This window comes from Chinchilla lanigera, unplaced genomic scaffold (genome assembly GCF_000276665.1).
Source record: "Chinchilla lanigera isolate Chin_1 unplaced genomic scaffold, ChiLan1.0 scaffold00057, whole genome shotgun sequence".
NCBI lineage: Eukaryota > Metazoa > Chordata > Mammalia > Rodentia > Chinchillidae > Chinchilla > Chinchilla lanigera.
This window is the reverse complement of record NW_004955458.1, coordinates 105,266-120,579: the sequence shown is the minus strand read 5'-3', so window position 1 is coordinate 120,579 and position 15,314 is coordinate 105,266. Positions and strand designations below refer to the sequence as shown.

At 49.5% G+C, this 15,314-nt stretch overlaps 1 protein-coding gene across 1 annotated transcript; it reads left to right on the top strand.

Moving 5' to 3' along the window:
* Positions 1 to 4,824: 4,824 nt before the first annotated feature.
* On the top strand, positions 4,825 to 11,777 carry Krt4 (keratin 4, type II). Its single transcript, XM_005397129.2, has 9 exons — positions 4,825 to 5,396; positions 7,062 to 7,276; positions 8,398 to 8,458; positions 8,879 to 8,974; positions 9,530 to 9,694; positions 9,938 to 10,063; positions 10,483 to 10,703; positions 10,937 to 10,971; positions 11,072 to 11,777. The coding sequence occupies exons 1-9, from the start codon at positions 4,908 to 4,910 to the stop codon at positions 11,257 to 11,259; spliced, it is 1,596 nt and encodes a 531-aa protein (XP_005397186.1). The 5' UTR covers positions 4,825 to 4,907; the 3' UTR covers positions 11,260 to 11,777.
* The last annotated feature ends 3,537 nt before the right edge of the window (positions 11,778 to 15,314 follow it).

Here is a 15,314-nt window from a genome sequence, read left to right as displayed (position 1 = left end):
TTCCACCAGGGCCAGGCTGCTCGCAGAGGATTCTGGGCAAATCCTGAGCTGTGGCACAGCTGGAGCACAGGCCAGCACTTGGCAAAACTGGGGCAGTCCCGAGTCCAGGAGGCAGGCACACTCACAGGGCTATGCTTCTCTCCTCAGGGGTTTGGAGTGTAAACCTCTCCCCACAGGCCCTCTGTTGTGGATGATAAAGTTTCTAGAGAGCCTCCTGTGTGCTGGGAAGCCTCGAGCTGACTCAGTCTCCCCAACAGCCCATGATTCGCTTTTATCATTCCCACTTGGCAGACAAGGAAAGTGGTTAAATCTAGGGTCACACAACTCATAAGTAACAGAGTAGGGTGTGAAATCCAAGCAATCTGGTCCAGAGGCCAGGCCTGTAACAACCAGGCTATGCTGATTGTATAGAAAATGAATGTGTGTGTGTGTGTGTGTGTGTGTGTGAGAGTGATGCTAGGGATTGAACCTAGGGCTCTGTGTTTGCCAGGTGAATGCTCTTTCTCTGAGCTATATCCCCAGTCCTAGAAAAAAAAAAGTAGAGAAGTCGAGGGTGCTAGAGCCAGAAGGAGCATTGGATGCTTCTAGTCCAGACTTTGCAAAGAGCTTGTCTGAATGCTACAATATGCTAATGAGAGTAAAAGAAAATGATTGAAATTAAGTTTAGGACTTGGAAACTGAACCGAGACAGTTTTAATTATCACAAATTTAAACTCAGCAGTTATATCAGTCCAGGAGGCCCCAGTAACAGTAATATAGAAATATTGCTGACCCTCAGTCAGGAATGGGTTACTTAGAAATACAAATTTTGGGTTCTTACAGTCTCTGGGGGGTACTGCTTCAGGGGTGCGGAGAGACTAGCATGCTGTAGAGCTCATGGTCCCTGCTGTGCACCCACCGCAACCTCTGTCCTACTTGTTGCACGCAGCAACTGGCATGCTAAGTGCAGGGACACGTGTTGGGAATTGCAGCTACCCCCGAGGCTGAGATGACAGGATTGAAAGTTTGAGGCCAGCCTTGGCAACTTCAAGAGACCCTGTCTTAAAAAAAAATGAGGAAGAGGAAAAGGAAGAAGGGGAGGGGAGAGAGAGGTTTGCACACTTGATTTTGTGCAACAGTGGTTTGGCTGGCCAGGACAAGAAAGCAGAGGGGCTGCTCTATGGTCCTGGGAAAGGGGGCTCTAGGCACAGACACTTTGCATCTGATCCCTGCCCTTGCTGCCCTCCTGGCCTTCTGCTGGAATGCTGATGGCTCTTTCCTGGGAATCTCTGATCCTCCTGGTGGCTCTATCTTCCAGAGGTGACTCAGGCCTGCGGGACAGTTGGGGCTGGGTGACCGAACTGGCCAAAGGCAAAGGCATGAGCTGGCCAGGGAGGGAGGGGTACTTTCCCACACCAGGCACCAGGTTTGGGGCTGACTGACAGGAGCCTCAGGATCCATAATCCTGGTTGAATGCGAGGGCTTTGCCTCCTTCATCAGAAATCCCTGGGCAAACACACCCACCTTGCTCCACACCTGCAGAAGCTCATCCTTCTGTGTTGAGGTTGGGACAACAGCCAAAGGCAGAAGGTCATGGCAGGCAATAGGCAAAGTGGTGTGTGTGGGGGTGGGGGGCAGGGGCGAGCTTTCGGCTGTCACTGTCAGGTGGAACCCTATTCTGCCACCTGCTTCTGGTCTGGTAGGAAGCAGACATCTTTCCCAGAAGGAACATCTTCCCTCTGCCTCTCTCACTACAGGCTTTGAGAAGTTCTCCTTGTATCTACCCTTAGTTTCTCATCTTCAGGCTGAGGATTTTGGAAATGTCTGGTAATTCTGATTTAATAATAAATTTATGGTGTATTACCGTTGATTCATTTTGAATTAAAAAAATATATATGTTGCAGCAAAAAATAGTAAGGCCCCAGAATATGGCTCTGGATTAGAACTTCCTATTTGATCTAGCTCTATCACAGGATTTGCAATTAAACTAATTTGAGGATAGTTAATTGGAGAACACAAGATTGGCCGCCCCAGGACAGCATCACACCTTCGTGGTTACCTGCAAGAATAGGGCCACATAAACCAGGCACCCGATCATGTGAAAAGAGTAATGACAGAAAGGAACTGGGTCATGTCAGTGGAACACACAATGTGTTGCTCGTGGGTCTGTATAAGCTGCCGTGGATCTTTTCTTTCCCCTGAAGATTCAATGTATGGCAGGGTCACCTATATAAAACACTGTGGTGTAGAAGTTAAGGTCATAAGCTTTGACCTTACTTATGTCTTTGACCTTACTTACTTACGTCTCCATTACTTCCTAGCTATGTGATCTCAGGCAGGAAAGTCTTCATTTGTGGCTCCATGCTTTGTGTCCCACAGACACAAAATAAGATTGATTGTAAATTATACAAGATTTCTCTGAAAATCTCTTTTGCTCCTACCTTGCTCTTTTTAAAACCCAACATAGGCACAACTCTGGACACAGCATACCTGTGACAGTTTCTTACAGTATTGGAGTGTTACAACCACAGGTACAAGATCCAAGGGATAGGTCGTGAGCTGCCCTGGGCTTTGCTTCTGCTGACACAAACTCTCACCCAAGCCCCCGAGTCTCCATCAAACCCGAGGGGCAGTGGAGGATGGAGCAGTGGGCGACAGGGGTAGAGATGGGGGTGAACAGTCAGAGTCTGACACCCTTGGCGAACTTCCCCTTCTCCTTTGAGGAAGACACTAGGTAATCAGCTTCCCAGGGGGCAAGTCTGCTTCTGCAGCCTCTGAGAGGTGTCTTCTTCCCTGCATGCCCAGTGCTTGCGGACAGGGTGATATCGGTAGACCCTGGCCCCTTCATTCTGACCAGCTAGTGCAACCAGGTTTCTTCAGAGTCTGATAGTCACACAGCAGAGAGCCTGAGTTTATACCAGGCAGCACGGTCCTGGGGAGAGAGACGCCATGAGGTGTGGAGACTTTGGGACCAGACTGATGTGGCTCTACTGCATGCTATGCAAACCTGGGAGCTATTTTACCTTTTGGGGGCACTCAGAAGCAGAGCTAATGCTGCCAACTGCAGAGAACCCTTAAAAAGACTTGTTGACCTGCTGTAGATACATTGGGTATCCTGCATATGGCCTGGCTCAGCAAATTCTGGTGGGAAGGAGGCTTGAGTGTCCAATCCCTTCCCTGGTTGGAGGTGGGTCCTACTCACCCAACAGGGGGTGGTCCTGGCTCGGGAATGCCCCCCGCTGTGGGTGGACCGACCAATGCTCCAGCCTCCTCTTGTGGACATGTGATGGGGCCTGGGTGGCTGATTCTCACAACAATAGCTCCACTACCCCTCCAGTACCATCTGGGCAGCCACAGGGTGAGGGTAGCCCGCCTGAGGCAGAGCAGAGATGGAAGGGAGGAGAAGGAGTTGGTTGAGCTCCCAGTTGATCTGCCCCTGTCCCTGGGGCTTGGGTCTCTGACCACGCTTTCCTTACCTGCAGACTCACTCTCTTCTCTGCATGGAGGAATCCAGACACTTTTACTTTTACTGTGGCCAGCTTTCATTAGCTTGAGGCCAGGAAATTATCCAGATGGTGGCCACTGCTCTTTCTAGATCTGGGGTCATTTCCTCCATGAAGGACTGAGGAGACGAGAACATAATTTCATCTAAAATCCCCTAGTAAGTGGCCATAACAAGGCCTGGAAGGGAAGAGAATGTGTGTCCCCTGACCTCCTGTGTGCCAGCTACCCTAGCTACATTATCTCATTAATGTAGTCTTGTTTTGTAGATGAGTAGATGGCTTGGATGGGTTCAGAGAGGTTAGGTGATCTGCCTAAGGCTGGTTAGTGGTAAGAGGTGGAACCTGAACACAGCTCTATTGCTCTCAGTGGGGAAGAACTTAAATTGGGGCTTCAAACTGGGGTTCTGTGTGTAGAATTATGGCTCTGAGAAGGGACCCCTTGATTTTACAGGTCTGCCAAAGTGCCCCTTTCCAAGTTATGAATTTCTGTCCTGAATCCTGGGACCATTCTGGGAATCAGAATATGCTCTGTTCTTGTGAAGCTAAGCAAACCACAGGGCAGCAAAGGGAGCAGCAGGCAGCACCCATCAGGGCCGGCTTGGAGTGGGCTGTGCTAGCACCAAGAAAGCAAACACCCATGGAGGCTGAAGAAGCAGCGGAGGTCCGGAGGGCCTGAGCAGAGGGCCAGGGTCTTACAAGGGGAGGTGTGTGTGTCCCCTCCTGTCCCTACTCAGTACCCGGCTGCATGCCTGGTTGGTCAGGCTGAGGGACGTCTGGATGCAGGCCCCTCTTGTATGTGCACACGGGCCAAGCCCACATGGAAGAAGAGGAACGGTGGTGACCACACGCACAGCCCTGACAGAGCACTAAGCACTCTGTTAGTCACGGTCCTCCCTGTCCTGGAAAGTAGTGGAGGTAAATATTTGTGTTACTTTCAACTTATGAGTGAAATGACTGAGACTCAAGGTGTGCAGAGTGGGCAGGTGGTAGGCCGTGAACTTGAACTCAGGCCCTTGAATCTAAAATCCTGCTGTGGAAGAGAATGGCGATGTGATTCCTGCCAGAGTAGGGACTGCCGTGGGCCTGGCGAGTTGGGAAGGTAGTAGGGGGCCTGCAGGGCAGGGCCTGGGCTGGGCCTCTGACCCGGGAGGTTCTCCTGGAGGGGAATGGGATAGAAGCCAGGAACTGTGCCCTCTCAGTGACTTCTGTAGGTGTGTTTAGCGACATGCTTAGCAAGTGTGAGGAGGATGGGCTGCTGCCAAAGGCCAAGCCCAGAGATGTTTTGGATTTTTCTCTTTATGCCCCTGCAACCAAGCCCTGCTGCTCCAGCCCATATAAAGGACCCAGGCTGAGGGCTCCGGCATTCACAGGCCTGGCCTTCTTGCCTCTCTTTGGTAGCTCTGAGCTTGCTCTTCTCTCTCAGCCATGATTGCCAGACAGCAGGGTATCCGGGCTGGGTCCCGGGGCTTTAGCAGTGGCTCAGCTATCATTGGTGGGGGCAAGAAGGTTGCCTTCAGCTCGGCCTCCGTGTCTGGGGGTGCAGGCCGCTGCTCATCTGGGGGTTTTGGCAGCAGAAGCCTCTACAACTTCAGGGGGAACAAGAACATCTCCTGTGGCATGGCTGGGTCCCGCCAGGGTGCCGGCTTTGGGAGTGCTGGGGGCTTCAGCACTGGCGGCTTTGGTGCTGGTTTCGGTGTTGGCGGCTTCGGTGGTGGATTTGGAGGCTCCTTCAGTGGTCGGGGTGGTCCTGGCTTCCCGGTGTGCCCCGCTGGAGGGATTCAGGAGGTCACCATCAACCAGAGTCTGCTGACCCCACTCAGCGTGGAGATTGACCCCGAGATCCAGAAAGTCCGGACGGAGGAGCGTGAGCAGATCAAGACCCTCAACAACAAGTTCGCCTCCTTCATCGACAAGGTGTGTGAGCATACACGTATCCTGGGCTGGAGAGAAGAGGCTGAAGGCAGAGCTTCTGTGTCCTGAGATCTCAGGTCTCTGCTCATCCAAGGCACAGGGAAAACTGTGGAACTTGCTGGACTTCCGTTTCCACGGTCACTCCGAGTCTTCCTCTTTTGCCTCATAGCTGCGGGCGGACAGGATGCTCAAAGCAGACCAGCAAGTGCTGCGTGTGGCAAGCTGCACAAAATGGGCAAATCGTTTGTCTTTTTTCTGGCCTCAGTAGCCCCAGCTATAAAGTGTCTTGCTTTTTCTTAGGTTTTAGTTTGGGAGATAATAATTAACTCCATTAATAATTTCACTATTGGCACTTCTGTTCTGAGGGCAGAAGAAAACCAAATAGGTTTTGCAAATGAAAGGGACTGATGCCCATGACAGGTTGTGGATCTCAGTGGTATTTTGAGAGGTCTCCTCTTTCAGTCTCCCAACTCTGGGCAAAGCTACTCTTTTCTAGGTCTGTTTGAAGAGAAGAGGAAATGCATCTTTTTTTTCCCCGGTGCTGGAGATTAAACCCAGGGCCTTTGCTCTGAGCTATATCCCCAGGCCCTTTTAAGATTTTTTTATTCTAAGAAATGGTCTTGCTAAGTTGCCCAAGTTAGGCTTAATTCTCTGCCTCAGCTTCCTAGAGCTACAGGGATGCACCCTCCTTGCCTGGCTAATGTTCTGTTTTGGAGCCCAACTTCCTTTTCATGCAAAGCCTGGAGACCAAAGTTGTGAAAACTCAATGACAGCTAAGTATGATGGATGATAGTGAGCAGATCAGCCCAGAGAGCTGAGTCACCCAAAGATGACAGGGAGGATGAGTGTAGCATTTGGGTTCAGGCTGTCTTGGGTTGCCGCGCATCAAAGTCATAGGCCTCTAAGTGAATAATCCTGGAGGACAGGCAGACGTGAAAGCAAGACTAAGGCTTCTTTAGCACTTTACTGTCTCCTCTCCTCCCTCTTCATCTTACCTTTGGCTCGGAAGGTGACCAGTCTCCTTTGGCTGCTTTCTTTTTAGCTGGGAAGCTCCTAAGGTGGAGATGTCATCTAAGCTGCTTTCTTGGCTTCTCTGGCTGAGCCTTTTCACAGAGTGAGGGAAAGTTTTGGGAAGTTCCCAGTAGGATGGCTTCTCACCAAGACTCTGAAAATGGTCAGCTGTGCATAGGTTCAGGGACACACCGGGTCCACTGATAATGAACTTATTTCAAAAGTCTTTAGTGAGTGTGTCTTTTCTTTGCCTTGGGTCAGGATCAGTTGAATGCCAAGGCCCCTGTGGTTGTTATCGCTTAACTTCATTTTATTTGATTAATTTGAAGAAGTTCCTTGTTGTTCTCCAGTATTTCCTGTCAGGGGCCCGTGGGTTCCTGTGCTGGGAAGCTGACCTTGCTGTACTGTTGGGCTCCTGCCCTGGCTCTGCTCCATTCTGTACAACCCATGGGGCCCTTTGCTGATACGGGCTTGGCAATGGGGCTGCTGTGTGGACTCTAGTGAGAGGTGCCCTGGAGTTGCAACATGGTGGCCTTGCATAGGTAGCTCTTGACCCACCTGGTTGCCTTGGATTGACAGGGCTGGTGCTGCCCTTGGTTGACCCTCCTGCCCGAGCTTCAGACCCTCATCGGTTGGCTGGTTCCCTTTCCAACACAGGTGCGGTTCCTAGAGCAGCAGAATAAGGTCTTGGAGACTAAATGGAAGCTCCTCCAGCAGCAGACAACCACCACATCCAGCAGAAACCTTGATCCCTTCTTTGAAACCTACATCAGTGCCCTGAGGAAGCAGATAGATGCCCTGGGCAATGAAAAATCTCGTCTGCAGTCGGAGCTGAAGATGATGCAGGACAGCGTGGAGGACTTCAAGACCAAGTATGTGAGCAGGAAGGACACCTCCCCTCCCCTGCACGTGCTGCTTTCCCATGGCCCAGGCTTCTGGCTGCTCTGGGGTTTAGAATCCCAGGCTCTGGAGAACTCCCAAGAGGACCAAGAAGTGCTCTAGTCTGTCTTCTTGTGCCCACAGTCACATATCCTTCCTTAGGCTGAGGCATAGAAACCCCAAGTTACACTGGTTTTGCCATATGCAAATAGTACTGGAAACTGAATGGATGAAAGGCAGAATACATGGTCAGAAGAATATAGGTTGTAGAGACAGACGGAGCTGGTTAGACTACTGAGTCTTTGTTTATTAGCTGTGTGGCCTCGGGTAAGTTGCTTATTAGCTGGGTCTCAGTTTTAAAAAGCCTTAATGAGGATAAAATTCTTTAATTTTTAAAATGGGCATAATATCACTATGTTACTGGTTGTGAGAAATAAATGCAATTAAATGAGATGGAGAAAGTATGTGGCATAGAGCTAGACACAGAGCGAATATCAACGCACAGCTGTTATTTTGCTCACTGTAGTATGGGGCTGAGAAAATAAATACCAATGCTCTCTCAACTCGCTCACACATGAAACAAAGGGAACTGGAGGTCTAACTTGCCCAAATGGGCAGAGGATAGTCCTTCCATGGCAAGAAAATCAGTTAGATCCTTGGTAATTTTTCTCCTCGCCCCTTATTTCTTTTTAAGTTTTGTTTTAAAATAGTCTTTGTAGGTCTCTGAATAAATCAAAACCCAGACTATAACTTCATGGATGGTAATTTTTCATTCAAAGTATATATTTTCTATTTTAGAGAAAAAAAAAACCCAATAAAAACAATGATACAGAATTTCAAAACAAAATAGTAGGAAGTTAACAATGGTTGTTATATTGCATATTGATAGCTTTGAAGTAGTTGCTCAGACAACCAGACATAGGCAGGCAAAACTGATCAAACAATATAAGCACAAACCATTCCTTTCATTGATCAGTCAATGTATGTTGAATGAATATCACAAGAAATGTAGATAATTACCTAGATATTTCTACACAGATAATTGAAAACAAGTAGTAGAGAGCTGAGACAAACTGTCTCATGGTGGGCTTTTCCCTCCTGTCCTCATCCCTAGGTATGAAGATGAGATCAACAAACGCACAACTGCAGAGAATGATTTTGTGGTGCTCAAGAAGGTAAGAAACTAAGGGTGGCAGGGCAGTGCTTCCCTCTCCTTTGGCAGTGTTCCTTGACTGGAGTCATGGCTTTGTCCATCTCTGCTTCATCTCCATCTCACTTGGTGCTGTCCAGATCTATTCTGTCAAGGGAAGTAGGTGAAGGAACCAAGTTGTAAGGAATTCAAGAATTTCCCCTTTTGGAGAATAAACTTCCATGTCTTCAGGCAGTTAGCTGTAGGGGCAGGATAGGTTAAATGATCGGCCCCTTGCCACTTCAGGCAGTTAGCTGTAGGGGCAGGATAGGTTAAATGATCGGCCCCTTGCCACTCCACTGCTTCTCCTAAATGCAACCGAGAGCACCTTTAGGTGCCAAATGATATCCCTGGTCCCCATTGCAATTCCTATGCCTTATCTCTCCTCTCTCTTCCTCTGTTGCAGGACGTGGATGCTGCCTACATGAACAAGGTGGAGTTGGACGCCAAGGTGGACAGCCTTAATGATGAGATCAACTTCCTGAGGGTCCTCTATGAAGCGGTGAGGACTCCCATTTCCTTCCATTCAGGGGAAGGGGTCCCCTATCTGTCAGGCTGTTGGTTGGTTGGGAGTCACAATTCTTATACAAGACTCCAGTTTCCTTGCTTCCTTTTGAGGAGTGACTTCTCAGTAGGTCTTAGGTGGGAAGGCTTGGAGTGAAGTGAAAGATCTAGCTCAGACCTTCTCAAAACCAAATGCTGTCTTAGACAAAGCCAGATGCTGTCTATCCCAAAGAGTGTGTGGGATAGAATTCATTGTGTCCTACCATTTTTCTGATGAAGTGGATTGATTCCATTCCCTTCCATCCAACCTACTGAACATGCTCTGCCTTGGCCATGGGATATTTATGGTCCTCAGTGAGCAGTAAAGACTAGAAACGTTTTCTGTATTGAAATGTCACCAGCCACTTGATTTCTACTTAGAAACTTACTCTTCCCACATAATGGGGACGTTGATCCCACTTCATTTGCACATGTAACATAGCCACTTGCATGACAACAGAAATCTGGTGAGATAGACTCTCCTGGGAGCTAACGTGAGACATCCTCTTTGTAGGAGCTGTCTCAGATGCAGAGCCATGTCAGTGACACCTCTGTGGTCCTGTCCATGGACAACAACCGTGACTTGGACCTAGACAGTATCATCGCTGAGGTCCGTGCACAGTATGAGGAGATTGCCCAGAGGAGCAAAGCCGAGGTGGAGGCCTGGTATCAGACCAAGGTGGGTAATGGGTATGTCAGAGAATGAGGTGGCTCTGGGCTCTTCTTTAGTGACTGTGAAGAGGTGATCATCAGCTGGAACCCAAGAGCAGTCAGAGATGAATGGATGCTCCCAGGCACTGTTGATCTTGGTCTGATTTGGAATTGCTTGACATTTTGTGTTATCCCTTCTATCTGTGGTTACTCTTACTGGCCTCCAGAGATACCCTTGACCTCTGGTTCCTTGTGTCTGCTTGGGTATTAGGTCCAGCAGCTTCAGACCTCAGTGGACCAACATGGGGACAATCTGAAAAGCACCAAGAATGAGATCTCAGAGCTCAACCGGATGATCCAGAGGCTACGGGCAGAGATTGAGAATGTCAAGAAGCAGGTGGGCACTACTTCCCTGCTGAAGTGCAGGCCCAAGGCCTAGGGTAGATGGCTTTATCATGGATAAGCAGATAGTGCATTGGGCCAAAAGACCCTGAGCTTGTCTGCAGGGAATTTGTAGATCATTATACAAGCCACACCCGGATTTTCTCAGCAGTGTCCTAGCTTATGAGGCATGCCATCCTAGTACACAGGTCCCCTTGCTCTTCTTTACTGTTTTGATCATCTTTACCTGATCAGTATGGTGGGGGCATTAGCGGGCTCTCGCTGGAACGAACTCTTCAGAGTTAGGGGAAGTGGTGAGAAGGACAAATAGAATTTTGATGCCTTAATTTGAGGGTAGCTGGCCCAGGACGGAGACAGGTGCAAAGATCTTGAGAGCAGGGCACTGATGCTGACTGTCCATGCCTTTGTCCACAGTGCCAGGCTCTGCAGACGTCTGTGGCTGATGCAGAGCAGCGTGGGGAGGTGGCCCTCAAAGATGCCTACAGCAAGCGGACAGAGCTTGAGGCTGCCCTGCAGAAGGCCAAAGAGGAGCTGGCCCGGATGCTGCGCGAGTACCAGGAGCTCATGAGCGTGAAGCTGGCCCTGGACATTGAGATCGCCACCTACCGCAAGCTGCTGGAGGGCGAGGAGTGCAGGTGAAGAGGGAAGGCAGGTGGGAAGCTGAGGGTTAGAGAGGCCCAGGGCCCTGAGTGTGGGTCTCTCCTGGGTTACTTGTGTCAGTGCTGTGCTGGTACATTAAGAACCAAGATGATGTGGTTAACAGCGTTACACTCAGCCACTCAGGGATAGGATAGGTGAACGAGACCTTCTTACTGAGCAAAGCATAGCTCTTGGCTTGCTGTGACTCATGCCTTTTTCTCCCCTACAGGATGTCTGGAGAATGCCAGAGTGCTGTGAGCATCTGTAAGTACCTTCTGGCCCTGCCTTGCTGTACCTTCACCCTGGTCTGGCCTGCGGGCTGTAGGCACTGTGGGACTAACTGTGTCCTTTGCCTCTCCTGCAGCTGTAGTTGGTGGTAGTGTCAGCACTGGAGGCATTGGCGGAGGATTAAGCATCGGCGGAGGATTTGGCCTGGGCGGTGGTTTTGGCTCTGGCTCCGGAAGCGGCTTTGGGTTTAGTGGTGGCGTCAGCGGCAGTTCTGGTGGCAAGATCATCTCTTCTACTACCCTGACCAGAAGATCCCAACTATAAAGAAGATGAGGTCCCCACAGGCCCCTGAGTCGGGCCCAGCCCAGCCCTTGTGTCTGCACTTCTTTACTTCACCTCCGCCTTCCCTTCCTGGTGCTTGTCTTACCAGGGTCACCTGCACTCTCCCCTGGGTTCTCTCCGCTCCGAGGTGCTCTTTGTGCCTGGGACATGGATTCTGTCCTCTTGGAATTTGGTGACTGCTTCTCAACTTGGGCCTCAAGACCCATGTGGAATGAGAGCACTGTCGGCCTTCACTTCCCATGGACAGAGGAGAATATGATCAGGAGCTCCATCTCTAGGACTGTCAGGGGTATACATGTCCCCATCCCAGCCCAGGGCCGTCCCCCACCAGATCCTGGATATCTGTCAACATCACAATCGAACTCATTCTCCATCACTTGGCAGCACCTGGCTCTGCAGGGTCAGGACAAGAGCTGCTCAGCGTTCCATTCAGCTCTTCTCATTCTTTCTGTCCAGCTTCAGGTGACTGTTTAATAAAATGCTTCTGTCATTCATTCTGAGCAGTTGTCTTTGTTCTCTGGGGAGACGTCTTTAGAATTTCATCTATTTAGGTGAAAGTAGAAGCTGGAGGTCTTGAAGGATCTGTCCATACAGACCAAGGCCACCCACTGATCTCTTCTTCTTAGTTGCACAGCTTATTGAGGCTAGAGTAGAGTGTGTGGAGCCTGAAGCCTGCCTACAGGGGAGGGTAGATTTAAGAGACAAACAACAATTCTACAAAGGATGACCCGTATAAGGCAACCTGGGGCAGCACTGTCTCAGGGCTGAGCCTGGAGGAAAGAGTTCAAATGTGGAGGTGGGCGTGCCTCACAGATGTGACAAAAGGCTGTCTGGGCAGAATGCAGAAAAGGTGGTAGAACTTATAGAGAAGCCTTCTATCTGGTGTCTAGCTAGATTTTGAAACTAGATCCCAATGGCCCAGCAGGGCTTTGAGCGAATTGTTTCGAGAACTGACAAGGTCGTGGTTGTCGAATGGACAGAGTGTAGGTGTTTGCGAGCCTGCTCTTGCTCACTTCCCCACCTCCTTGAGGCACTGGGTTCTGCCTTGGTTGCCATCCCCGCCTTGTGGGAGAAGATGGAGAAGAAGCAGCTTTTCTGGAGCAGTACAGGGAAGCTTCCTGACTGGGACAGCCCCAGAGGCTCTGATTAGTACATGGCTGAAGGTGGGAGAGGGCAGTCAGGGGAGCATTTGGATATAACTTGGGAAAACACTCTGTTTCCATCCTGAGCCAATCCCAAGAGTAGCACAGCCTCCCCTTTTCCAGAGCAATACTGCACTGCTTTGTATCTGCAGCCTGATCTAAAGGCTTCCTGATAGAGGTGTGGAATGTATTCTTTCCCTCGGCCAGCAAGTGGTGCTTCTCCCTTGACTTACAGAGAGGTCATTCTGACTCCACTTCCCCCATACAGTGTCCATGAGGGCCTGGTGTGTACAAATGGGACCTGCCAAGGTTACCCAAGGCTGGTCCTGCCATGGGGCCTCTGAACAGAACGTGAGGGAGGCTCAGGGCTGCCCTGCTCTGGGAAGGCAGGGGCAGAGAGCCAAGGGTTAATCTGTGGGGCTTATGCTCTCAGTGCAGGGGCCTTCTGCCACGAGGAGTGGCTCTCTCTTGGCCAGATGGCTCTGTCCTTCACAGCCCAGCCCTAATCTCTCCATTGTCTGCCCTGGGCTCACTGCCCCATGTGTCAGAACAGGAAGTGTTTGCGGCCTTTGTAGCCAGTCGGGCAACTTTAACTTCAACCTACCACTGCACCCCTGCACTGGGAAAATGTCCAGTTTGGCTCATTTTTGAGTTTCTGGGTTCTGGGGAGGAGAGATAAAGGTCGGAGGCAGAACCTCAAGGTTACCCATCAAAACTGCAGCTGTGATAGCTCCTATTTCTCTGCTCCCTGAGCAGGGAAGCATGTGAGTGGCCAGCCTGTGTGGGGTGGCTGGGTCTCTCAGGGCCTATTCAGTTGCACTGAAAGATTTACCCAGCAAAGTTGGCTGTAGATGAGATTTGTGTCAGTATGTGTCCAAATCAACATGGTTGGTTATATTTGCAGGCAAGTGGCTATGTGTGCTTGTGCCTTTTGTTTATATAAGAAGCCTCCTATTTGACATAAAAGAGGGACTCTCCCCTCCCCACAGCCATGTTAGCCTTTTACTTCCAGTGCAGTCCAGGGGAGTGGATCCTGGCCAGGAGCAAGTGTTTAGGAGCCAGCTGGCCAGCCAAAGGCGATTAGTTGGGGAGCGGTGAATGCTTTGCTGAGATAATATGGGTGTCCTATCCTCTCAGATCCTTTGAACTGGACTCTGGTCAGCAATTCAGGTTTGAGGGCACTAGAGAGACACAATTGCATTACCTGCTGGGTGAAGGCCCCATGGTCCCTTTTATTCTAAATCTTCTCTTCTAGGTATACTGAAGTCATCTTTCCAGCAGAGGGGTCCAGCTGCAGGTTGGTGTGTCTTCAGTTCAGTTTGCAGAGCTTACTTGCCCTGATCTGCACCTCCTAGGCTCAGGCTTCCAGCCCTGACTGTAGTCCCACCAGGGGTTTGGACCAGGTTTCTCCTGGCTACTAAGCCACTATTACATTAACATCAGTTCCCCTTCCCTAAGACCCTGTCTGTTAGCCAAGCCCTCTCAGTTCCAGAAGATCCTTGACTACCCTTCTCAATCCCTTGTTTCTAGTACAACTAGAAAGATACAGTAAAGCGGGATATACCTGGCCATGTTTCACTATAGGATTTTAGTTTAGCTTTGCAGAGTCCAGGCTCTGGGTTCTAAAACCAGAGTATCTCAGAATAAGTCATTGTCTTTACCATATCTCAAATGGATGTTCAGTTATTAGGGCATCAGCTATCTATGGAGGTAGTTGAAGGAACTGTGTCCCTTTGTTCCTCTCAGGACATGGTCATAGTGGGCCAAGCCCCCAGGGACAAAGGGATCCAGCAGGCTGAAAGAAGTCATTTTAGCACTTGCTTCAGGTTTTTTTTTTTTATTATTTTTTTTGTTACATTGCAGGTAGGGACTGAGCAGTCATCTCTTTATCCCATGGGGAGAAGGCTGGGGTGGAGAGTGTGGCCACAGTGAGTCTTGCCGGTGGTAAGAATACCAGGACCAGGATCATTGCCGCTTATGGTTGTCTAGTTGACTTTGGGTTGAGGCGAGTTTGTTTTGCATCTTCCGTGTTTTTTTTTTTTTTTTTTTTTGAGTGTGTGTGAGACAGGCTCTCACTATGTAGTTCACGCTGGACTTAAACTCACTATGTAGCCCAGGCTGGCCTTGAACTTGCAGTGATTCTCCTGCCTTAGTCTCCCAAGTGCTGGGATTATAGGCATGTGCCAACACCCCAGCCTATATCTTTAATTGCACTTCAAGAGCTACAAATTTGATCCTCAATAATTTGAAGGCTGATGAGAAGTTAAATAAGGTAGGAAGAGGCTTTCTTTGTTTTTTTTGGTCTTTTTGAGACAGGGTCTCACTATGCAGTTCAGGCTGGCCTTGAGCTCACTTATGTAGCCTAGGCTGGTCTTGAACTAGCAACAGTCCTCCTGCCTCAGCCTCCTGAGTGCTGGGATTACAGGCATGCACCACCACGCCTGGCTGGAAGAGGCTTTCTTGACAAAGGGTTTTCATTGCCAGATATCTACAATCCATCCATCAAACCACCGATCTACCCACCCACTCATTCACTTACTCAACAAAACACTAGCTTATGAATTCTTTAATGGCAGGGGCCAAGGCTATATTCATCTTGATATGCCAAGCTCTCTAGGCTTATGCTGTTTTTAAAAAGTGGTTGTTTAAAAAATAGTGATTAAGTGAATGAATAAATTTTGAGTGAGTGCCAAGTCTGTGCTAGGCAATGGAGACCCAAATATAAACAAGAATTAGACTTGCTTTCAAGGCATTTTCGATGATCATGTTGAGATATAAATGACCTGGTAACCAGGCAGATGGATGAATCCCCTGGAAGTTGCAGACAGAGGTCACAGCTGTCCAAGGTGAGTGAAATTGCTTCTAGTCTTGGGTGAGGTCTTGGCAATCACAGGA

Excerpts from the sequence above, each read along its gene's own strand:
- Krt4 (XM_005397129.2), top strand. The coding sequence starts at position 4,908 with ATGATTGCCAGACAGCAGGGTATCCGGGCTGGGTCCCGGGGCTTTAGC. Across the intron at positions 9,695-9,937 it reads AGGCCTGGTATCAGACCAAG|GTCCAGCAGCTTCAGACCTC; the intron begins GTGGGTAATGGG and ends CTTGGGTATTAG. Across the intron at positions 10,704-10,936 it reads CTGGAGGGCGAGGAGTGCAG|GATGTCTGGAGAATGCCAGA; the intron begins GTGAAGAGGGAA and ends TCTCCCCTACAG.